At 39.5% G+C, this 20,611-nt stretch overlaps 1 protein-coding gene across 1 annotated transcript; it reads left to right on the plus strand.

The window, feature by feature from the left end:
- The first annotated feature begins 284 nt into the window (after nucleotides 1–284).
- Nucleotides 285–20,289, plus strand: zgc:100829 (uncharacterized protein LOC445149 homolog). The gene is made up of 7 exons (XM_055043959.1): nucleotides 285–450; nucleotides 1,166–1,650; nucleotides 6,490–6,637; nucleotides 6,769–6,871; nucleotides 8,291–8,329; nucleotides 10,549–10,834; nucleotides 19,141–20,289. Exons 2-7 carry the CDS (start codon nucleotides 1,464–1,466, stop codon nucleotides 19,353–19,355), a joined length of 978 nt encoding a protein of 325 aa, XP_054899934.1. The 5' UTR covers nucleotides 285–450; nucleotides 1,166–1,463; the 3' UTR covers nucleotides 19,356–20,289.
- The last annotated feature ends 322 nt before the right edge of the window (nucleotides 20,290–20,611 follow it).

The following is a 20,611-nucleotide window of genomic DNA, read 5'->3' on the forward strand; positions in this document are numbered from 1 at the left end:
AAAAGAAAAACTGTTTTATTGTGTCACTTTTTAAAAGCCTGGTAGAGTCCAATAAAGTGCCTATGATTCTGCAGGGTGTCATATGTTTTAGTTGTTTTAGCTGATGCTAGCAGCTCTACATTAGTTATGATCGGGATGAATTCCAGATGTGAGCTGCAATTTTTAAGTAAAGCAGTTTTCTTTTCATCTCTTTTTTTTAATATTCCCAAAGTGTTTCCTGGATTGCAGTCTTCCAATTATTTGAGATATATATGTGTGTGTGCGTGTGTATGCGTGTGTGCATGAGAGAGAGATCCAGTAGTCCATGAAGAGGGAGGGAGGGAGAACCGTGGAATGCTGTGATGTCATCAACCAGTCACACACACAAAGACGAGGAGGACCCACAGGCTCTCTGACTCTCAGCTCAGTTAGCACACTGTGCTGTGGAGCGGCGGCTCTCTACATCCCACTGTGAGTACTCGAACAAATTCTACCCTTTTTACCTTCTGTTGTTCTATCACTCACTTTCCTCCCTCACATTTCCTGTTTTTCCCCCCCTGGGTTTCCCCTCTAAATGCCCCCCTCCTCCTCTGCAGTGTAGCAGACAGCAGTCTGTATCCCACTAATGTGTCAGTTTGAGCAAAACCTTTCTTTCCCTCCAAGTGTTGTTACTGCTGGTGGAAGCCTTTGTTTAACTTGTTATCGCAGAGAGCAGAGGAGCCAATTTCACTCCCACTGCTGGAAAGACTGGCCCGCATGCTCCAAAGACATGGCCAACTTCTTTATGTCCAACTGCTGACTCCGAACACGCTAAAATGGAGCTGCTATCATGCTTAGCTTGTGGGGAGACAAGAACATGGTTTAGTGGAAGGGATGCATGTTGGGGAGGGGAAGGAGTGAGGTCGGCAGCTGATGACAGAATCGGTTCCGTTCCTCTGGAATCTCCTCCCATTCTTGACATCAGCCTCCCTGTCGGAGCAGAAACAGGCTTTGGGATCTTCCGTGTTCCTGAAGGGAAGAACAAGATAAAAACTAGACCGAATGATTCCAAAAAAATAATATAAAAATGAACAAAAAGGACAAAGTTTGCAAGACAACATAGTCTTTCAAGAAATATATGTAGCATTGCATATCAAATTGAGGGAATAACATGATCTTCTATATGTTGTCTGTTTTTTCTCCATAGATATTTCCCCCAAAGATGGCCTCCAAAAACCTTATGTCTTAGCAGGGCAGGGAGCAGAGAAAAGAAAGGAAACAGGGTTTCAAGTGTGTGTGTGTGACATTGTGAGAAGATATGCATGATTTGTGATTCATAGAGAAAAGTTTGTGTTGGTTGTTGCTAGGCTAAAGAAGACAAGAAACTCTAACAGGATGAGACTATAAACTATCACCTCCAGCAGTCGGCCCATGAGACCCTCTCTCTACTTCTCCCAGTTACATTAGATTAAAAAAAATAAATAATTATATACCCCGCCGCCAAAATGCTGCAGCAAATTCTAAAGGACATGTACATCGACCCCGACGTTCTGGAAGCTCTGAACGAGGACCAGAAAAAGACACTTTTCTTGAAGATGCGACAGGAGCAGGTCCGACGCTGGAAAGAGCACGAGGAGAAGCTGGAGAGGGAGGGAGGCGCTGCCCAGTCAAAGGGGACAAAACCAAGAAACGGTAACCACCCCGACCAGACACTGAAATGTCATGTTCAAAATAAGCTCAGAATCCTTTCTAAGAACACCTCCACACACACAAATCTGCAGATATACACCACATGCTCTATCGCAAATCAAAACATTTCTATACAAACTCAGACATTCACTGTATAAGCTAAATGCTAGAATCCCTGGCCCAGTGATTGTTTTTTCTTTTTTGTTATAATTGTTTCACATCTTTTGTCTTTATGTAGTTGACCAAATTCTGGCTGTGGTGAACATCTGTTCCAGCTCAGTACGACTGGACTTTATTCCTCTGTTTTGCGTCAGAAACAACTTTTTCTTTTATGTCACCCTATAGGTTTTCTTTTCTTATTGCATTAAGGTCAGAGGATTTGGCTGAGCTCTCCATCGTGTTAATCTTGTTGGTCTGGAACCAGAATGCTGTTCACTTACTGGTGTGTTTGTGTTCATTGTTTTGTGGGAACACCCATTCCAAAGCTACTTCCTATTCAGCATAAGGCAGCATAACCTCTTTTTTTTTTAGTGTTATGTTTTCAAACTGATTGCCCGATCGCCAACATCTGATTGTAGTTTTGACACCTCAGCATGAGAGACATGTCTGTGCCAAGACACTTGGGACCCTGAGCTTATCAATAACAAGTAATAAGTGACATCGCTTTAAGTTCTTTAATATGTTGTACCTTTCCTCTTCAAAACAAAGTGTTTTGGATTTTTTTTTGCCTTGGATTTTGATTATCATCTTCTATTTGTTGCAGTACATCCATACAGATGATAACTCAGAAACCTTCATCCTTTTGGCTTTTCTTTGATCTCTTCAAGTAGCACTTCTCTGTTTTCTTCCACATTGATGTGTTTTCTGTTTTTAAAGCCTCTGAGATCATGTCAGCTGAGCAACCTGTCATTTTTAGCACTTCTTTCTGTGTTTTCATCTTTTCAATCAACTTTGTAACCCTAGTACAATGCTCAGGTGCTTGTAGAAGAATGCTCCATAAAAAGCTTATTGAACTCTTCCTGCATTTATCCTCTCATATCGGCCTCCTGTTTGACACCTCTTTGTTCACAGAACGAATGACTTCACCACATTATTATTTCTTTTTAACACATCCCCTTTTGATTATTGATTTTAGTCACACAAAATCAGTATTTCGCCCGTGTGGATTTTAAGTCTGCAGGTTTTCTGTTACTTTATAACACTTACTAGTGAATTATTTGCAATTTATCAATCTGAATCTACCAAAAAAAAAAAAAAGAAAAGCGATTGGACTGCTGCTGTGTTGAACACAGCTGTACTTTGATACATCCTGTCTCTTTAAAGAAGAAGCTGCACAGCAGCTCAAACCACCTGAGATCCTCATTCGAAATCCCTTCACTTAAAAAGATGTTTGTGCAGTCGCCTGCAAAATGCCTGATAGACTCATAGACCTCGAGAAGGGGATTGTGGAGAAGTCTGTGCATCGCTTGTGAAATGTTCCTTAAGCCGCTGGTTGTGCTGTTGCCGCTTTAGCTCATGTTCTCCATTTTTTAAGCAGCTGTTTGCAAACATACTCAGAGCTGGAACAGAAAGCATTATGAATACATCAGGGCCATAAACAAGTTCCCCCTGATTAATGATGAATAAACTAATGTTAGCATTTCACTCACAGATGTTCCCACTTTGATAAGCCGTAAATATACCGCAGTGAGTGTTTTACAGCAAATAAAACTGTTTAAAAGAAGGGCAGCATAGATCTGACATAAATGCCATTCGTAAGTATTCAGTGTGTTGCAGAAGTATTCACATCCCTGTAAACTTTCAAGCATTTTCTACAGATTTTATGTAGAAAATGCACAAAATCTGTAAATCCAAATGATGCAGCATTGTGAAGGGCAAAGAAAAATTCCCTCCTACAAAACTATAAATTTTTCAAGTGTTAGGACACTTTTTACTATGTTTGTAAGTCTTTTGGGGTGGATTTGTTTTTGCAAAACTAGAGACTGAACGTTTTTCCTGTTCTTATTTGCAAAATAGTTCAAATTGTTGAGCTATTTTAAGAAGAAGTCAGATTACATGAAAAGCATCTTGTTAAGTCTATTAGTACTGCAAGAGATATAATCTCCTAACATTATCTTTGAGCTATCTGCTGTGTTTCTTGGTCATCATGATACTATTTGTTCACTAATGGTGTCTAAGAAACATCAGAAGTCAACTGAATTCATGCTGAGATTAAATTACTGTTTTTAACAGTCTATCAGAAACACTTTTTAGATTTTTACTCATGAAAGTTTTGAAATACATGTTTGTATGTTTTGTTTTTTCTGTTTCACAACTATGCCCTACTTTTATTTTTGTCTATTAGACAAAAAAAAAAAAATCCCTATAAGGTATATTAGGGTTTTTTTTGTTGTTGCATGAAAAATTGTAAACAATTTAAAAGGGTATTCAAATCTTTGCAAGGCACCGTGCATTTTATTTCCTGGTTGTTTTGTGTAGGGTAATTTCACAACACATTCCAAAATGCACGGTTTTGTGTAGAAGCAGATGCTTGATGAAAATACTGGGAGAAAAAAAAAAGAAATCTCAGCAGAGGGGAAATTACTCATGGATTTTAAATAGTATCCTTGTTTATCAGGCGCAACCGTTGGAGTTAACAGACTGAAACAGTCAACAACTGAGCAGCCAGGAACTCGGGACGCTGCTCTGCAGAATGTGGTCAGTCCACATTTTGCCTCGTTTGTCCTTGTTGGGAGCTATAATGTGAGAAAGTGTTGTGTAATAATCCGGACACAGCAAAATGGTCTTTTAGGCTTTTCTCACAAGAGAGAATCACAAAATGACAGCATGACCTACAGTCACTTAAAAGCACATTGCAATGTGTGAATTAACCCTTCTGTCTTCTCGCCGATCACAAGGATCTTCCTATAAACTGCTACTCAGAGTGAAGGAACAGTGGCCTTTCTTTGTCTTTAATGGCTGATGCAGCTGTCCTCTGCAGCCTCGCAACAGAGACTGCAAACTGAGAACTCAAAGTGGCAACGCTTCCATGCGCCTTTTCCGTTTTTCCTTTAGAGGAAACGGTGGATGTTGTGCTGCTGTGGGGGAAAAATAGGAAGTGAGTCAAGACTAAATCCTTCAAACAATTAGCAGAGAGCAAAACAGGAAGTATGCTGCAAACATATGTTTAACTGTCTGAGTAGGTGGAAAACGTTTTATTTTTTTTGTTCACAGAATAAATTTTTATGTTTCTCTTATTGACACTATGAGCTCATGTTTAGCCTTGAGGTTTTTCTGATCATGTGATCTTTGTGGTTAAACTGACTTTTATGCTAAATTCTATTAATACCGTCAGTAAGACGGCATTCTACTCTATTTTTGTGTTTATGCAGGCAGACTGCTGACACAAAAAAATGTATCCGGAACAATTTAGAAAATTCCAGGAAAGACTGGAGCTGGCACATTCCCCAGATTAAGAGTGCCATCTTATTTTATTCTGCTTATTGTTATGAGAAATGAGAAGCCGACACATGCTGCGTGCACCTGATGTATCACCTTTGTTTGTGGACGCCTTGTTTTCGCTGTGATCCTGGCAGGCTGGGTAGGAATGCGATCGACAGGGCAGACTGGTGCAACCAGCTCACCATGAATGTATGTTTTCACCCAGCAAGCTCTTGCCCTGGGACTGTGTTGGCTGTGCTATCTGAATAAATTGACTTCTCAGCTCCCACAGTCACATGGCAGTGACCACATTTGTTCAGATACAAGTGTCCATGTGCCTTTGTGCTGCTAAATCACAAAGGCACATGGACCACTGAAGATGCCGGTTATCTATCGCTGCAACTTGGTAAGAAGATGGATATTCAACTTTTAAGTACTGGTCAGAAGTGATGATGGGAGGAAAACCAGTGTGACTGGGTTTTTCCACCGGCTTCCTGATCTGTTTACATAGTATATAAACCTTCGGTGAGCTGACTCAGTCCTACAGTTGCCGTGCTGAAGCAAACGTCTGTTGATCATATCTTCCACTCCCAGCAGCCATTTAAACAGATATTCACATCAGATACACTGTTGATAAGTTTGCAGTGTTTTTCAGAGAATCAGCTGAGCTGTAGCCAATCAGATGAGGCCAAGTGTTTGCACCGGCATTCATCTGCAATGAGTAGATGGGAAATCTGCAAAGATTTTACCAACAACAACAAGAAAGTCACGAAAGGTTCCTGGAACTGTCTAGAATTTGCTGTGGTATTTTTCAGTTTTGAAAAAAAGTATGAAAACAAGATCATGTCCCACACTGCTCCCTTTCTTTCTGATTTGCTCTGGTTACTCTGTCATCTTATTAAACCGACTTAAAGCTGTAGGAGATGTATGATGGGAAATTAAATCAGGCTTAAAGCTGTAACTCTCTGTAACCTTGATATATCAGAAACCGACTCTTGTTAAACCCAGTTTAGCTCATCAGAAGAAAGAATGAATTTAAAGCTCCAAGAAACCCTTTGCTCCAAAAAATTAAAGATGAAGGAATATTCTTGGATTTTTTTCCAGATACAGCTAAATTCACTATAAAATTTATGCTACATTAGGGAGAATTATAGATTGAACAGTCAATATATCTTCAATGTTGAATGTAAAACTAGTCATGTAGATTTCTGCCTTCCAATCAGATCAGAGTATCTAAATATCTATAAGGTAAAGGTAGAGGTAAATGTATTTATATAGCATATTTTCAGCAATGAGGCAATACAAAGTGCTTTGCAGGATTTAAGAGGAAATACAAACAAAATAACAAACCAAAAGAAAGAGCAAAAGAAGAAAAAGCTAATAATGATCCGAAGTAAATAAGATTTTTTTTTTTTTTTACAGCCAACAGTAAGAGTGTGAGCTGGCTGCTCGGCCGGGATGGAGACGTTTCAGTCCTTGTAATCGGAGAAGTGGATGAACTGACCTCCAAATTCATCAACTCTGCAGCCGTAGACAAGAAGTCACCACCAAATCTTCAGAACAGCACGCAGTAATTACTTCCCATTAATAAAACAGATTTTCTACATGACAGGCAGTGAACAACTCAGAAAATTAAAACCTCATCAGTGTTTTTTATTCTGTTTTAACTTAAGACAATGATGTGACATTTATACTTCACAGCCACCAAACTACCTTGAAGAGCATTATGGTCACACAAGAGGTCAAAAGTGAGTGTCAGCACGTCCCTCAGAAAACACAAGCAGACGTCTCCTTGAACTTAAAGGTGGGTTACTCTTAGAAAACCTTAATAATGACTTAAACCTTGGAGACAAAGAAAAAAGAAATTCTGATATTTTTGTTTCCCTACATTCTTTGTGTGATTATTCCATAATTCACTCCTTGTACAAATGTTAGTCTGTCATTGTTAATACATGAAAAAAGCAGCTTACGTAAAAAAAAAAAAAAAACTTTAATAAGATTTTCTTGAATACTCCCAGTGTTTCATCCTCTTACTTGGATCAATCAGTGTCAATCAGTAAAGCTTTTTAGCATAGCCTATGGAAAACTAGTTTCCTTTTAAGTCTTTATTTTAAAGTTATTTTCATGCACTAGTGAATGCAGGTATTTTTTGTACAGCTCCTTTAGGGATATTTCTATTTTTAAAACTTTGAAAAGGCACGCTAAAAATTTTCATTTGTAGATTTCTAAAGTGCAAATTTTCTGAGAAGTAAATTACAAGAAGAAATTATTAAAACAAGCAATTAAAATTATTAAAATTTTAAGACATGCACTGAATACTTTAATGATTCTATGACACAAACGTCCCCTGCAGGAATCTTAAAGTAACATTTTATTTGTAGGAATTTAACCTACATGTTTGATATCAATTTTGATTTGGAAGTGACTAAGTTTGACAGCAAAGAATGAAGTTAGAGGCAACTAGAAATGAGTCGGTATGTTCATTATGTAACAACAATCTGCCAAACTGGAAGTGATCATAAATGTTGCTGTGAAAGTATGTCACCAAATAACATTTTATTGGGAAGAATATTTTAGACCAGGTGGGTTAGAAAACGTTTCTGCTGATGTACAATGCTTCTACCAAACATGATATCTCTCTGGAGTTTTCTATCTGTTTCAAATATATTTGCTTTTGGCATTTTTATAAAGTATTTACTTTCTTGCAGATTTTCTCCTTTTCTTAACAACCTTAAAAATTTTAGATCTTGACAAAATTTTAAACTCAAAGATAATCTGAGCAAATGTGCAGAGTTCTTTGAAATTAGATCTTGTGCTCAGACCCTAAAATGACAAGATCGACCTTTGTAGATAAATTAGTCCCACAAGACCAGCTGTATGTTTCATTTCTGGGGTAGTTGTATTTCAGTAGTTTATTCTTCAATAATAGTAACCGGGTACCTGTTTTCCCCCCACATTGGTGTGTTGTCAAGGCAACCTTTTACACACTAAGCTGTAGTGATCCAGGTCTCATCTGGCCTCAAGCGGAAATGAGAGCATCTCACGCCGTGTCTGGTTTTCACACATCATTGCTCCCAAAGCTTCACGTCATTTTCAGAATTTTTCTCTGTTCTCCTTTCAACTTCTTCCACTTTCACTCTGTAAAGTTAGATCAGAATAGCGCCTCACGTTTAAAGTGCAACCTTTTTACATCGACTAACAATGCTCCTTTCTCTCCCAACAGGAGAAATGTGAGGAAACCAGCACTTTACGCCCTCTGCCGGTAAGTTGGAGCAACTGCATTCAGTCTTTGTGCCATCGGCTCTCACTCTTGCAGTGCCTTTGGTAAGCCCACAGGTGTCAGTCAGGTGGAGAGCGTTCACTTTCAGCAGTAGCTGAGGACCCATTTTTAAACAGCTTTGAATTTGTCTCAGATTCTTATAATTTTCCTATTTAATTTTCCACAATGTGTAATTAGACTCAGACATTTGGTGAGGGAGCATCTTGTTTTAAATATTTAAGTCCACTGGTCTTTGTAATAAACAGATAATTAGTAATCTTTTATAGACATTACTCACAGGAGCAGGAAATGTCTGTCAGGGCCAGTTGTCCCTTTGCTCCCAGATCGTCTTTCTCTTCGCATTCCCTCTTCTCTGTAGTTCGTCCGGTCTAAACCGCCCCACCCCTCATTGCTCACTCTGGGGTAGTTGGGGCAGTTCTATGCAACTATCCTCCCACAGGCTGCATTATCTTTCCAGACTTGTCTTGTCTGGGGACTGTGCTTCCTATCTCTGCTCGCTGTCTTTCTGTTTCTGTGTGTATGAGTGTGTAAATGATGTGTGCGTGTGTGAAGATGTGTGTGAGGGGGTTGACATGAGACAGGATTTCAGGACTGCCCCAGAACAGATGGTTGATGAACTTGATCAGGGAATTAAAACGGCAGAGAAGGAGAATGCGTCAGTTGCAGATGGATGGGATTGTGGAATAGTCCCTTGAGATTTGGGCGAGCGAGTTTTTTCTGCGTTCTTTTTTTTTTTCCCTCCCCTCTTTGCCACAAAAGAAACGTCTGTATCTCGAATCCACAAAGTCTGTGCCAGCCTCCTCATATTACATCTCAAAATGTCATCAAAAAGTTAATTTCAGTTATTCAGTTCATTCATATATATCCAATTATATAGATTGTGTAGTGTATAGAATCTCTGTTTAATTTTTATGATTACGGTTTACAGCTGAAAAATCACCAACATTTAGTTTCTCAGAAAATGTGAATTATATATATAAAAAATATAGCTTTTAACAGAATAACTTTTAACTGTTATGTAGAATCCTGGACTTTGTATTTTTCATTTAAGGTTTTTCATTTCATTTGACACATTTTTAATTGTATTTGTTTACATACTGATTTCTACACTGAAAAAATCCCACAAAATCTTACCAAGTAATTTTAGTCCAGTTTCTAGCGCAAATATCTCAGTAAACTTGAAATAAGACAAAACTAACTTACAAGAAATTTATCAACAAGATATAGGAGCTTGTTTCAAGTAAAAAGTACTAAATAATTTCACTCATAACAAGACTTTTTCCCATGTTATAAGTAAAATGATCTGCTAGGACTAATACTTCATTTAAAAAAAAAATCAAAATTAAGGTAGTATTGACTCAAAACAAGCTCCTACATCTGACTGATAAGTTACTTGTAAGTTAATTGTGTCTCATTTCAAGCAAACTAAGATATTTGCGCTAGAAACTGGACCAAAGTTAAGATTTTGTGTTTTTTCAGTGTGATGATTATTTTAATTGATATCTCAACTGATAATTGCTTTTTGTGTCTTGTTTCCCTGACGTGGTCATTGTTGCTAGGAATACAGTGAACTGGCTAAGTAATAATTGAGTGTGGTTTGACTGTAGAATCTGGTTTTGATGACAAGAAGGCCACTAGTAAAGCAACCTGGACATTCTGAACACTTCAACCGAGAGGCTAATTGCCTCCAGAGCACACTGCACTGATGTATCAATTTTCTATCTCAGTCTTTTTGTCATTCTAAGCTATTGACAGATGCCGATCTCTGCTGATCCCCTCTTCTTTACAACCAAATCCTTATATTCAATGTCTTTCTTATTAATAAAGCGGTTTGTTTCTGGAAGGAGGAAGGTGCTTGGGTTTCTGTAGTTGATTTCATGAGGGACGGCGGTCTCATTCTGTAGGCGGAGAGCTTTTGATTAAGAAGGCGTAAGACTGGGGAGGAAGATTAGCAAGTCTGCTTGATTTTCAAGTTGCCTTATAATTTTCTCCCCTCTCATCCGCAAACTCAGAGTCACTGGTCATAGCCGTGTCTGTGTGTGTGCTTCGGCACACACAAAGCTGTCATTGGATAACTGTAATTTAGTGAATCATTGATTCTGTGATTTGATTGTGCATGACAGTATTTCCACTGCATGTGATTTGGTTGTCAACACTGATTTTCCTCTCTGGTCCTCTTTGTGTCACTCCTGGCTCTGCAGCTCCAGGAACAGGCGTCCAGTCCGACGGAGGTGAAGCCCGTCTCCCAGGCGCCCCTGAGCTCCAGGCCACCCATGAGAAGCAACGCCATCATCGTCAGACCGGCTTTTTCAAACCCCACGCCAGGCTGCATCAACGCCAGGGCTGACATCGGAAATCTCAGACTGGCATCCTCTTTGCCATCCTCCAGCAGCGCCGTCCAATTAGAGTCCACATTAGCATCCACCGCTAAAGGCAGCGTGTGCTTTGAGAAGCCCCAGAAGGCCCAAGATTCACAAGCTGGGAAAGGTGAGTGAGCATGAGGCGCCACAGATAAAGGTAAATGTTGGGTCAAATGTCAAAATCAATTTAGGGAGTGATTGTTTTAAACCTGAATGTGGATGACTTGTACACATTCTGGGGCATGTCCTGGTTTACTCTTAGATGATGCACAAAAAAACACAGAAAACCTTCCATCATTAGTAATACTTCCTGTATGCCACTTATTATAGGCTCACACATAGATTGAAAAGAATATTAAACATTGGCAATGAAACAATCTTCAACACATTGAAGATAACATACAGTTCCTTACAAATGCTTTGACACCCTCCTAACTGATCCATATTTTGTGGTCTCAATCTGTTTTATTGGATTTTTATTTGACAGAACAACTCAAAGTGGAGAAAATGTGTGACGATATAGGGAAAGGTGTTTCATTGTCCCTGAGTAGATATTTCACAGAATTTACTTTTACTACAATCCCAGCTGCAGTGGCATGTTTCTACCAGCTTTGCACATCTGGAGTCAGACACTCTTGTATGTAAAGCAGCTCAAACTTACTCAGGTTGGATGGAGAGCATCAGTGATTTCACTTACTCAATTGGGTTTTTGAGTACAATTTGGTGTACTCATTTGAGTACACACAATTGAGTGACAATGTATTTTTTCTTTTGGGAGAAAAGACAAAATAGTGCTTTGATTCCACTGGATCACTTGCTGTATGGATTCTGCCTCTGGGAGTTATACTTTCATCTCTCATCTTTGTTGCTTCAAACAAGTTTCCTTCCAGTATTTTTCTGTATTTACCTCCATCCCTATTTTTCATCAATGTTGACAAGCTTTCGTGTTTCTACTGAACACAAGCATCCTCAGGACTTCTTACAGCTTCCTGTTGACAGTAGTTTTCTTCTTTTCCTGATTTTTAAAAAGTATGTATCGATTTGCATTTCAGCTATGTAATAATACTTTATGTCAGGTGCATGAAGTACATCGAAGGTTGTGGTTGTGACAAAATGTAGAAGGGTTGCAGCCATATATGTATCTTTGCAAGTTGCTGTATATGAGAATCCTCATCAGAATATCTTCATCACACATAAGAAAAACAATGGCTGCTGAGGAGAAACAGACTGAGCAAAGTTCACACTAGAAACGGATTTCTGTGCTGCAGTAAGGCAGAGCGATTTATTTCTCTGAGCCCTGAGCGCTCGCCAAACAGTGCCTCAGCCTGCTGGAATCCGCATGGACTGGCAAAGAACCAGGGGCCTGCCACGAGAGGGAGGAGAGGGGCAAAATGAGTCGGCGATTTGGCCCTTGCTACACACCTGTGTGTTTGGTTGCATCCCCAGTGTTTTATTTTGGGAAAATATTGATGAGATGCAGCCCAAAAAACAAAAATGTAAAGTTTATGGTTATTTAATGTGTCAACATAAGGCTCTAATTTGACTTTATTCTTTAATGGATTAAAGTAAGGGGAACTATTCTTGTTTAGAATGACAATTTTTAGAGATAAAATCCCTATAACAAAATGAAAACTTTCAACTTTTAATCCATTTTGAATCTAAAACTCTTTTCCAGATAAAAATACAGAATTTGAATTTCTTCCTGAAAGATATTTTAAATATTGCAGGAAATTTTACAGACAATTCAATAATTTTTTATTACAACCCATTATTCACATTCAAGATCTGACAACTATTCAGCCTCAATTGACCCAAATTTGCAAAAACATTTGTTGGGTGAGGGTGAAGTTAGCACCACCTAGTGGAGAACTGTGATATTAGCGGAGGGAAGCTGAGCTGGGGAGAGTGCCTCATTCCCATAGCGTCCCTCTGCTGGAAAAATCCTCTTCCTGCAACACCTTTCTTTCCATATCCTGCTGCACCTCATTGTCCAAATCTGTGTCAGGCTACACAGCTGGGAAGTAACACAGAAGTTTGATCACAAGCCATTGATTTAAGTTTTCTTTCAAAATGTTGCAATAAATAAATAAATAAGAACATTTGAATATTTCTGTGTATATATGCTTCTTTGGATAGAAAATAATTATATATAGCTTCATTCTCTGCTATGAAGACATTATACTGACTTCATAGCAGAGAATTCCTCACGGTCGAAGTTTTGTACATTATTTTGGCTTATCTTTTGAGCCAAACGACAACAACAAAAACTGAAATATATATATATTTGTTTTTAATGTGTTCCTGGTGAATCTCTGTGGACTCACCAGACTCAGCAGTTTATGATGAGCAAAAACTGCTGTTTGCTCATCATATTGTCCTCCAGATGAAGATTTGGTTTCAATCACGTTGCTGGAATAAGCCAGTTCATAGAAGGATATGAACTGGCTTTTTTCTTTTTGTTTTTAAAAAGGAGTGGTTCTACTCAAGAATTAAAAGATGTAAACTGGAAAGAAAGCAAAGAGGATGTTTTGCATGTGGTTAAGAGTTGGTAATTCGGGGACAGCGTGTAACACAGATTTAAGGAGAGACGGCAGTTTAAAGGAGCAGCTGTTGTGGTGGGCGGGTGAGTTTCTAGTGGTCTGTAACCATCCTGAATGAACAGATCGTGACTCTGGACGACGGTCTGACCTTGACAATTGCAGGAAGCTCGTTCCTCTGGGAGGACGAGGCGCACTGAGGCTCAGTTGTTTTCGTTTGAATGGAATTACTGACAGGCGTTCCCGTTAGCACGGAGAGGAGACACCTACAGACCTAACAGTGACATGGCTGTCTGTTGTGTTAACATGAACTGAGAGGAACTGGACTAAAGGTGCTTTAGGTTAAGCAACAATATTTTAACATTGTGTAAAATAAAGGAAAAGACAAGAAAATAACTAACTACTAAAAAAACCATTACATTTACAAATTAGGAAAGAATGTAAAAGCAATTGTGTCGTTATACCTCAGTTACACAATTGGAGTAAAATAAAACAATTGAGGAAACCATTAAATGGGTAGAAAAACATGTATTTTTTCAAATATCAAAAGAGAATATTGTGTCTGTTTTCAGGTGCTCTTGTCTTTTCCAAATGTCAGGAAAGCCTTTGCACCCTCAGTTCCTGAACCGGACTGAAGTTGTGAAATCCTGAGTCTCTCACTGATGTAATGGCACAAATGGTGCAGAACATCAAATACCGACTCATTGTAATCAATTGGAAACTGAAAAACTCTCACCCTAATGAATCCAAAAGAAGAAACACATTTTTTTTTCCGTTCACATGACCTATTTAAGACATCATAGCACATGTGAGTGCTGACTGTTCCAGGAAATTAGTAGGAAAACAAATGCCATCACTGAATAGCTCTGTCTTTTGCTGTTTTTTGTTTGTTCCCACACAGATGCGTCAAGTATATTTTGATTCAGTGAATTCAGAGCTATCTGATGATGCTTTAAAGGTGTTTAGTGCTCTGGAAACAAGTGTGTCAGCCTGATCTCAAGTTAAACTAAGATTTGCAGTTTTTGTTTATGTAGCGTGTGCGCTTTGAGAATAGCTCCATGAGCGATTTTTCAGCACCCATACATTTGCAAGAGCATTTGCGTTTCAAAGCTACTCCCACTCAGTCCGCTGGCTTCCCTCTCCTCTGTCTTCACCTTCAGAGGAAAGGACAGGCATTCCAGCGCCGCTTCCCAACTCTAGCCCTGGGTGACGCTCAGCCAGAGCCGATAAGTGACAGGGGCCCCAGCCCCCCACACAGGAGCCAACGCTTCCACACACAAACACACACACACATACACCTACGCTTCTCCTCCTCCTTCTCCTCTCCTCCTTTTCCCTGCCCTTCAGTCCACAGATGTGCTGCTCAGGAATTCTGCCCTATGCCCCACTCCTGCCCCATCCCTAACAGCCCCCAACCCCACTCCTCCGCCCCACACAGCTCCTCCTCTTTTCCAGCCAGAGACGCAGAGATCTTTAAAGAGATAGATTGGCGTTTAATTTTTTTTTTTTTTTTTTTTGCTAGCTTACTCATCCTCCTCGTGTTCCCTGTGCTTCCCACATGCTCTCCTGAAAGGTGCTGAGCAACACTTAAAAGCTCAAGCAGAAGATAAATTTGTGCTGATAACTAATTTAATGCTTATTACATGGATGGGAGTATTTACAGGATTTACATGGAGCCTCAAACGCAGTTTCTGTGAGCAGAGATCAGGGTGCAGCTGCCCAGGAGGGTTTCAGGCACGAAGGCGTGGAGTTTAAACATTTTCTAGGTGTGTTGGGACAGGTTAGTCAGGCTACCTGAGGGAAGGTGTTGGTCTTTTGCCTGAGATTTTACAGTGAATGCCCACAACACCAGTCCTCCTTCTCTTCTCTCCGTTTTTCTATCGCTCCGACTCTCCATTAAGCATTCTGCTCAGACCCGCGCAGAGTCTCCGAGCTCAGAAAACTGACCGCGAGTGTGCGTGTCTGGCTCCGCGTGCATGTGCCTGCACGGGGTGCGTGCCTCGATGTGTGTCGGCCTCAATTGCTGGAGCCTATCCAAGGTTTCCGTGGTGACCGCACAACACAACGAGACAATCAGAGGCAAGCCCACGCAGCGCGGCGAGAGGACATTAACACAGGAACCGCAGGGTCAGGGGGCAAAGGAAGGCAGGGCAGGACATGTGGGGAGGAAGATGAGGAGAAAGGTAGAGGGATGAAGTGTCACCACAGGGAAAGGGGCCAAAACCGAGGAAGAGGAGAGGGTAAACAACAATAAACAATAAAACCCCCTTAAAGGCTACTTCAGGTTTCCTCCCTTCATGCCTGCAAGACGTAAAGCACCTTAAAGGTTTCCTGGCCCCCAGGTGTATCTGTCTGTGTTTTTTGGGCTTTAACAACCACCTCTGTGCGTGTGCAGTGCCGGGGTATTAGTCAGAGATGGCGGCATGCATGACTGAATCCGTGAGCAGCAGGGGTGTGTGAGTGTTTGTGTGCGAAAGAGCATGCACGGACCTGAACGATATGTGGCATGTGCGTCAGTGTGTGCATGTTTTCACTCTACTGCGTGCGCGTGTCTGCGTGTGTGCAAGAAAGAAAGCGAGCGCTCGTGTGTCTTTCTGTAGCCACGCACTCGGGTACTCTCACATATCTCTGTCCCCCAGGGGACGACGCTAAAAATATGTGGCTCCTCAAGCCTTCTGGTGTCTGAGCAGCGTCTGTCTGCTCGCTCCTCCATTGCCGTCCCTGCGGCCCTCCCTCCCCTATCGTTCGTTACTCTCGTTCTCTCCATTCCCTCCATTCCTCCCTCAATTACAACCCTCTTCCAAAACATGGCACCGTGGCGAGCACGCACACACAAACTATGCCCAGCTGTGTCCCTGCTACACTTCCAGCGAGGATGACCTCTGCTCACCCACGGCTGGATGGAGGGAAGCGAAGGAAAAGAGAAAAGACGGAAGAGAGAGAAGGAATATAGAGAGACGACATCTGGAGTAGGGGAATGGTAGCTGCTGTTGAGCTAGAATCTGACATTTGTGAAACTATCTAAAACTATAATTGTGTGTTTACTTTATTATTTGCTGTGTTTTTAATATACTGATGTGCATGTTAAACTGATTCTGTGATTTTTTTTTCATTAATTTACTCAAACCCTAGATAAAGAGCCTTTCTATAAATTTATGTGGTTTTACTGAAGCACCAATAATCTCTCACTGAATATTTTAGAAAAATCCAACCTTGAATTTGAGTACATTCTGGGGTGTGGGGAAAAAATGTTCATGTTAAGAAGTAATTGTTTTAATGATATTGCAGATGGCATGATTGTTGATACTCCTGTTGGTAACACTTTGTACCTTTCGCAAACAGAACTTAATGTTCTCCAGTATAATTTCACAAGGTTGGATCATACCGAGAGAGAGAGAGGGGCGGAGGGAACAGGAACTTTTGACCATTAACAATCTGTCTCGATGGTGTAGTCTCCTGTTTGAAACATGTTTTGTGCTGCTGATAGCTTTTCCAAATCAAGTTGCTACTTCAAATTATTCCACAAACTCCCAGTTGTACATAATGCACTTCATATCTAAACAAAGACCAAGTGACACAAGATTTTTATTGAAGTTTCACAGTTTTTTTTTTTTTAAGTGTTCAGAATGCTCCATCTTCTGTCAAGTTTGGAAGATAAATTTCCCACGGCATCATAGGTTGTCCTCCATAATTGCACGTATTTATAATTTGTTTCATGCCACATTGATGTGGAAGGATTGGTACTATTTTCATCTGTTGGAACACAAGGTTCCAGTTAAAACCAAAGTTTAGTGAACTTTACATGTTTACATTTCGGATGGTATAAACAGAAAAACTTTATTACCTAAATCCCAAATATTTTTGCAGGTAGATGATTTCTAATGAATCTTTTTTTTTTCACAGCCATTCTGTCTGTGTAGCGAGGAGATGAACTTGGTTCCGTGCTTCACTGAATGGCCTTTGGCAAAGTGAAACTAACCTGGCAGCAAATGTTCTTTAATTAAAGACACTTATGTAGTTATTTTAGTGTTGAATTATTCTACCAAAAAAAAAAAAAAAAAACAGTTTAAAGGTTTTTCACACAGCTGTATGATATAATATATTGTTTTTCTTTTCCATTAATGTCATATCTCATATTGCTTCTGGAAGAATTCAGAATTATAACTGATATTGGTTATGTTGGGCTAATTTCTAAGATATTAACTTAAAGTTTTTTTTTTAATTTTCTCTTTAATTGTCCATCCAAAAATCTTTACTTTGTTTTCTTATTTCCTGCATGAATTTCAAATTCCTCATGTGTCATGATCCTGGGCATTACGCTATAAATTTAACCATTAATTTATTCCTAATTGTGTTTTTTGTTACCCATTTATACCTCCATTGCTGCTGTTGGTGTGGCTTTAAATGCTCACGTATGTACCGGCTTTACCTTCCAGTCTGCCACTATCACATGTTGATTGCTCATTTCAAAACCTCTGATCTGACAGCTGTTGGGAGCTTCTTTGTGACACCTGAGAGATTTTATTCTGATGTAGGTTTTTCTGACACCTTTACTACTGAGAAAGACATCAAGGATGTGTGATGATGTTTTTCTGAGACCTGAGGATGTCCTAAAATAAAAACCGTAATCCTGTCGTAACTTAAGAAAAGAGTTCTTCCTGCTGAAGTCTTTTTTTTTGTTTGTTTTTTGCCAAATATAGCGTTTTTCTAAGGCCAAACTTTTTTTCTTTGTGTTCAAGTGTTCTCATAAGTGAGCGACTTTTTTATTTTATCTTAATCTGTGTGGATCTGAAACTATCTCAAGTTTCATCAACTTAAATATTTTATATATTGATTAGATTTGTAACTGCAATCACTATTGAGAATGTACCAATATAAGATACTTTGATGTCCTTCTGTAAAAATAATAGCTTCACAGTATAGTATCATTGTATGACCAAATAACCTAAACTCATTTGACTGACAGAAGCACTGTTTGTCATCCAGTTATTATTAATCTGTGCAAACAAATCAGTATTGGCTTTTCTCAGGGATCCATTATTTTATTTAACAGGTAATTAATTATTCCCCTATTTAGAATTACAGACCGCTACAACATTTCTCATCATATTCTAATGAAACGCAGAACAACCACAGCACTCCACAGCACTCCACAGACCCAGCAATTAACTGTTTGCTCAATCACTGATGAGCTGTTCAAATATAAAATTGACTTTTAAATATGTATTTTAATATTTGTTGTAGTTTTTCCCACACTTTGCATTGCCTCAAAAAAAAATTTCCATTTGATTTTCTTTTAAGTTCTTTTGATTGTCTTGGGTATGAATGTTGGTATTTAAACAAACCAGCATAGCTTTGCCTTGGTTTTATATCAAAATAATAGTTTGCACTAAAACTGTAACTATTGTGTCTGTGAGACAGTCTTCATTATGGCAGGAAATATTGCGTATTTTAATAATTCATGTAGTGGGTAACCGTTTGCAGTTTTTTGGCCTATCACCAATCTTTTAAAAGCCTTACCCGCTGATTCAGATTTTGGCAAATACCAATTTTTTTTTCTTAGCTGACACTGTGACACAGTCGTTGGCAACAGTGGGGCGACTATTATTAACAGCACACGTGCAGACATGACCTTGTGGGTGGGTGTGTCAGTCGGCCCTCTCCCACGGAGGAGAAAAAGGGGGCAGGGACTGATTTTCAGACCTCAGTCGAGGTAGATAAGATTGGTTTCACATGTAAGTTTTGGCCAAAAATCCGAACACCAAAAATGAAGGAAATCTCGTCCGCTCAGCTGACTGGTTTATTGGTGCACCCCTAATCTCATACCAGGACTTTCAGGACTGCATTTAAGAGAAATCATCCTTTGTTAAAAGTGATCAAATCTTTTCTTTTTCAGATATTGGCGCATTGGGAAAGTTTCAGAGAGCTGACTCAGCAGAGGCCGGGGAAGCATTGACTGCAACAGCTTGCACAGGGCGCGGCCGGGTGGCTCATCTGATGAAAAACTTCAGTGTTGACAACCCGGGACTGGCCCCGTCCCGCGGCCTTAAGCCACCCCTTCCCACAAAGCCTGACCACTTGCGCCTAACAACCACATCCTCCGTCAGGTAATCCAAAAACAACAATAGACGCCCTCTCACCTGGGTCCAAGAGTCCTTCTGCTTGAATTACTGCCACACAAGATGATGTAAGAAACCAAATGAACTCTGTTGCTCTGTTTCCAAAGCCTAAACAGGCAAAGGTTTCAATTTAAAGATTTATTTTAATATCAAATGTTGCAGGACTGTAAATGGTCTTTATGGAAAAGCAAAGAAATTCCAAAAACATTTGATTGTATTTGAACATTATGTTTTGAAAGAGGCTATTATTTTACCTATTGTTCCAAAAAATCAATGATTTTTCAAAAGATTTTTCTTGGATGCTTTCCACTTTGTATGATGAGGAACAATATTTACAGTTTAATTTAAGTAAAACAATATAATGTTACATAATGTGTTTTGATCAATTTATGACATTTTCATTTTGTCCTAGCCACAAACACAAAGCGGTGATATTTTCCTCTTGGTTTTTTGTCTGTTTCAACAAAAGAGAAGGCCTGGGCAGGTACGGAGGGGTGAAAGCAGGTACAGAAGGGTCCTCCCTCACCTTACCTTCTCCTCCCAGAGGATACTGTTGGCTTGTTTATTTGTCACACTGCAATGTATGTCTCCCTCTGCCACCTGGCAGGAGTCTCACTGCGACTTGTTGTGGACCAATGACAGTGCCAAACGCACACTCATCTGTCACTCCCAGTGGATCAAATCCTGGCAAGTTAGACAGTTGGTGCCAAATAATCCAGCTCTGTGCTCTGCTGTTCTTTTTGCCATGCCTATTTTTGAGATGTGATTGGTTGCTGTTGTTGTTGTTTTTATCTTTTCTATTCAGATGCACATTTTGTAATGGGGAATTTGATATTAGTACAATGCTCTTTTCAAAAATGAGGTATGTCAAAATCTCTGATGTAAAGGTTGAAGGGTGCAGTTCAATAAATATAATGTTTAAATCACATGTTGTAACATATGAGTTTGCTCTATGTCTCCACTTGTATTAACTAGTGCCAATATTTGTTTGAATATGTCTGATGAAGTTTTCACTTTGACTCGATGAAGCTTCTTGAATAATTAGCAGCATAATAAAAGTAAAATATTTTCTGAACATTTTGGGGCATAGTTCAAAAATATTCAGTAATTTCAGGTTGTTGTTTTGGCGAGACATTTCCTTAATGTTAGCCTGCTTCAGCCAAAGTCAGTCGTCATGTTTTTGGGATGACCTGTTGAAGCGATGTGCAGTGAGGTCCGTGACTGATAATGTTCAAACATATAAAACTC

This window comes from Poeciliopsis prolifica, unplaced genomic scaffold, assembly GCF_027474105.1.
Source record: "Poeciliopsis prolifica strain line A6 unplaced genomic scaffold, Auburn_PproV2 SCAFFOLD019, whole genome shotgun sequence".
NCBI classification, from domain to species: Eukaryota; Metazoa; Chordata; class Actinopteri; order Cyprinodontiformes; family Poeciliidae; genus Poeciliopsis; species Poeciliopsis prolifica.

What these genes read in the sequence shown, in the direction of transcription:
- zgc:100829 (XM_055043959.1), top strand. Translation starts at nt 1,464, where the DNA reads ATGCTGCAGCAAATTCTAAAGGACATGTACATCGACCCCGACGTTCTG. An exon ending in GCACTTTACGCCCTCTGCCG is followed by an intron (nt 8,330 to 10,548) that starts GTAAGTTGGAGC and finishes CTGGCTCTGCAG; the next exon opens with CTCCAGGAACAGGCGTCCAG. An exon ending in AGATTCACAAGCTGGGAAAG is followed by an intron (nt 10,835 to 19,140) that starts GTGAGTGAGCAT and finishes TTTCTTTTTCAG; the next exon opens with ATATTGGCGCATTGGGAAAG.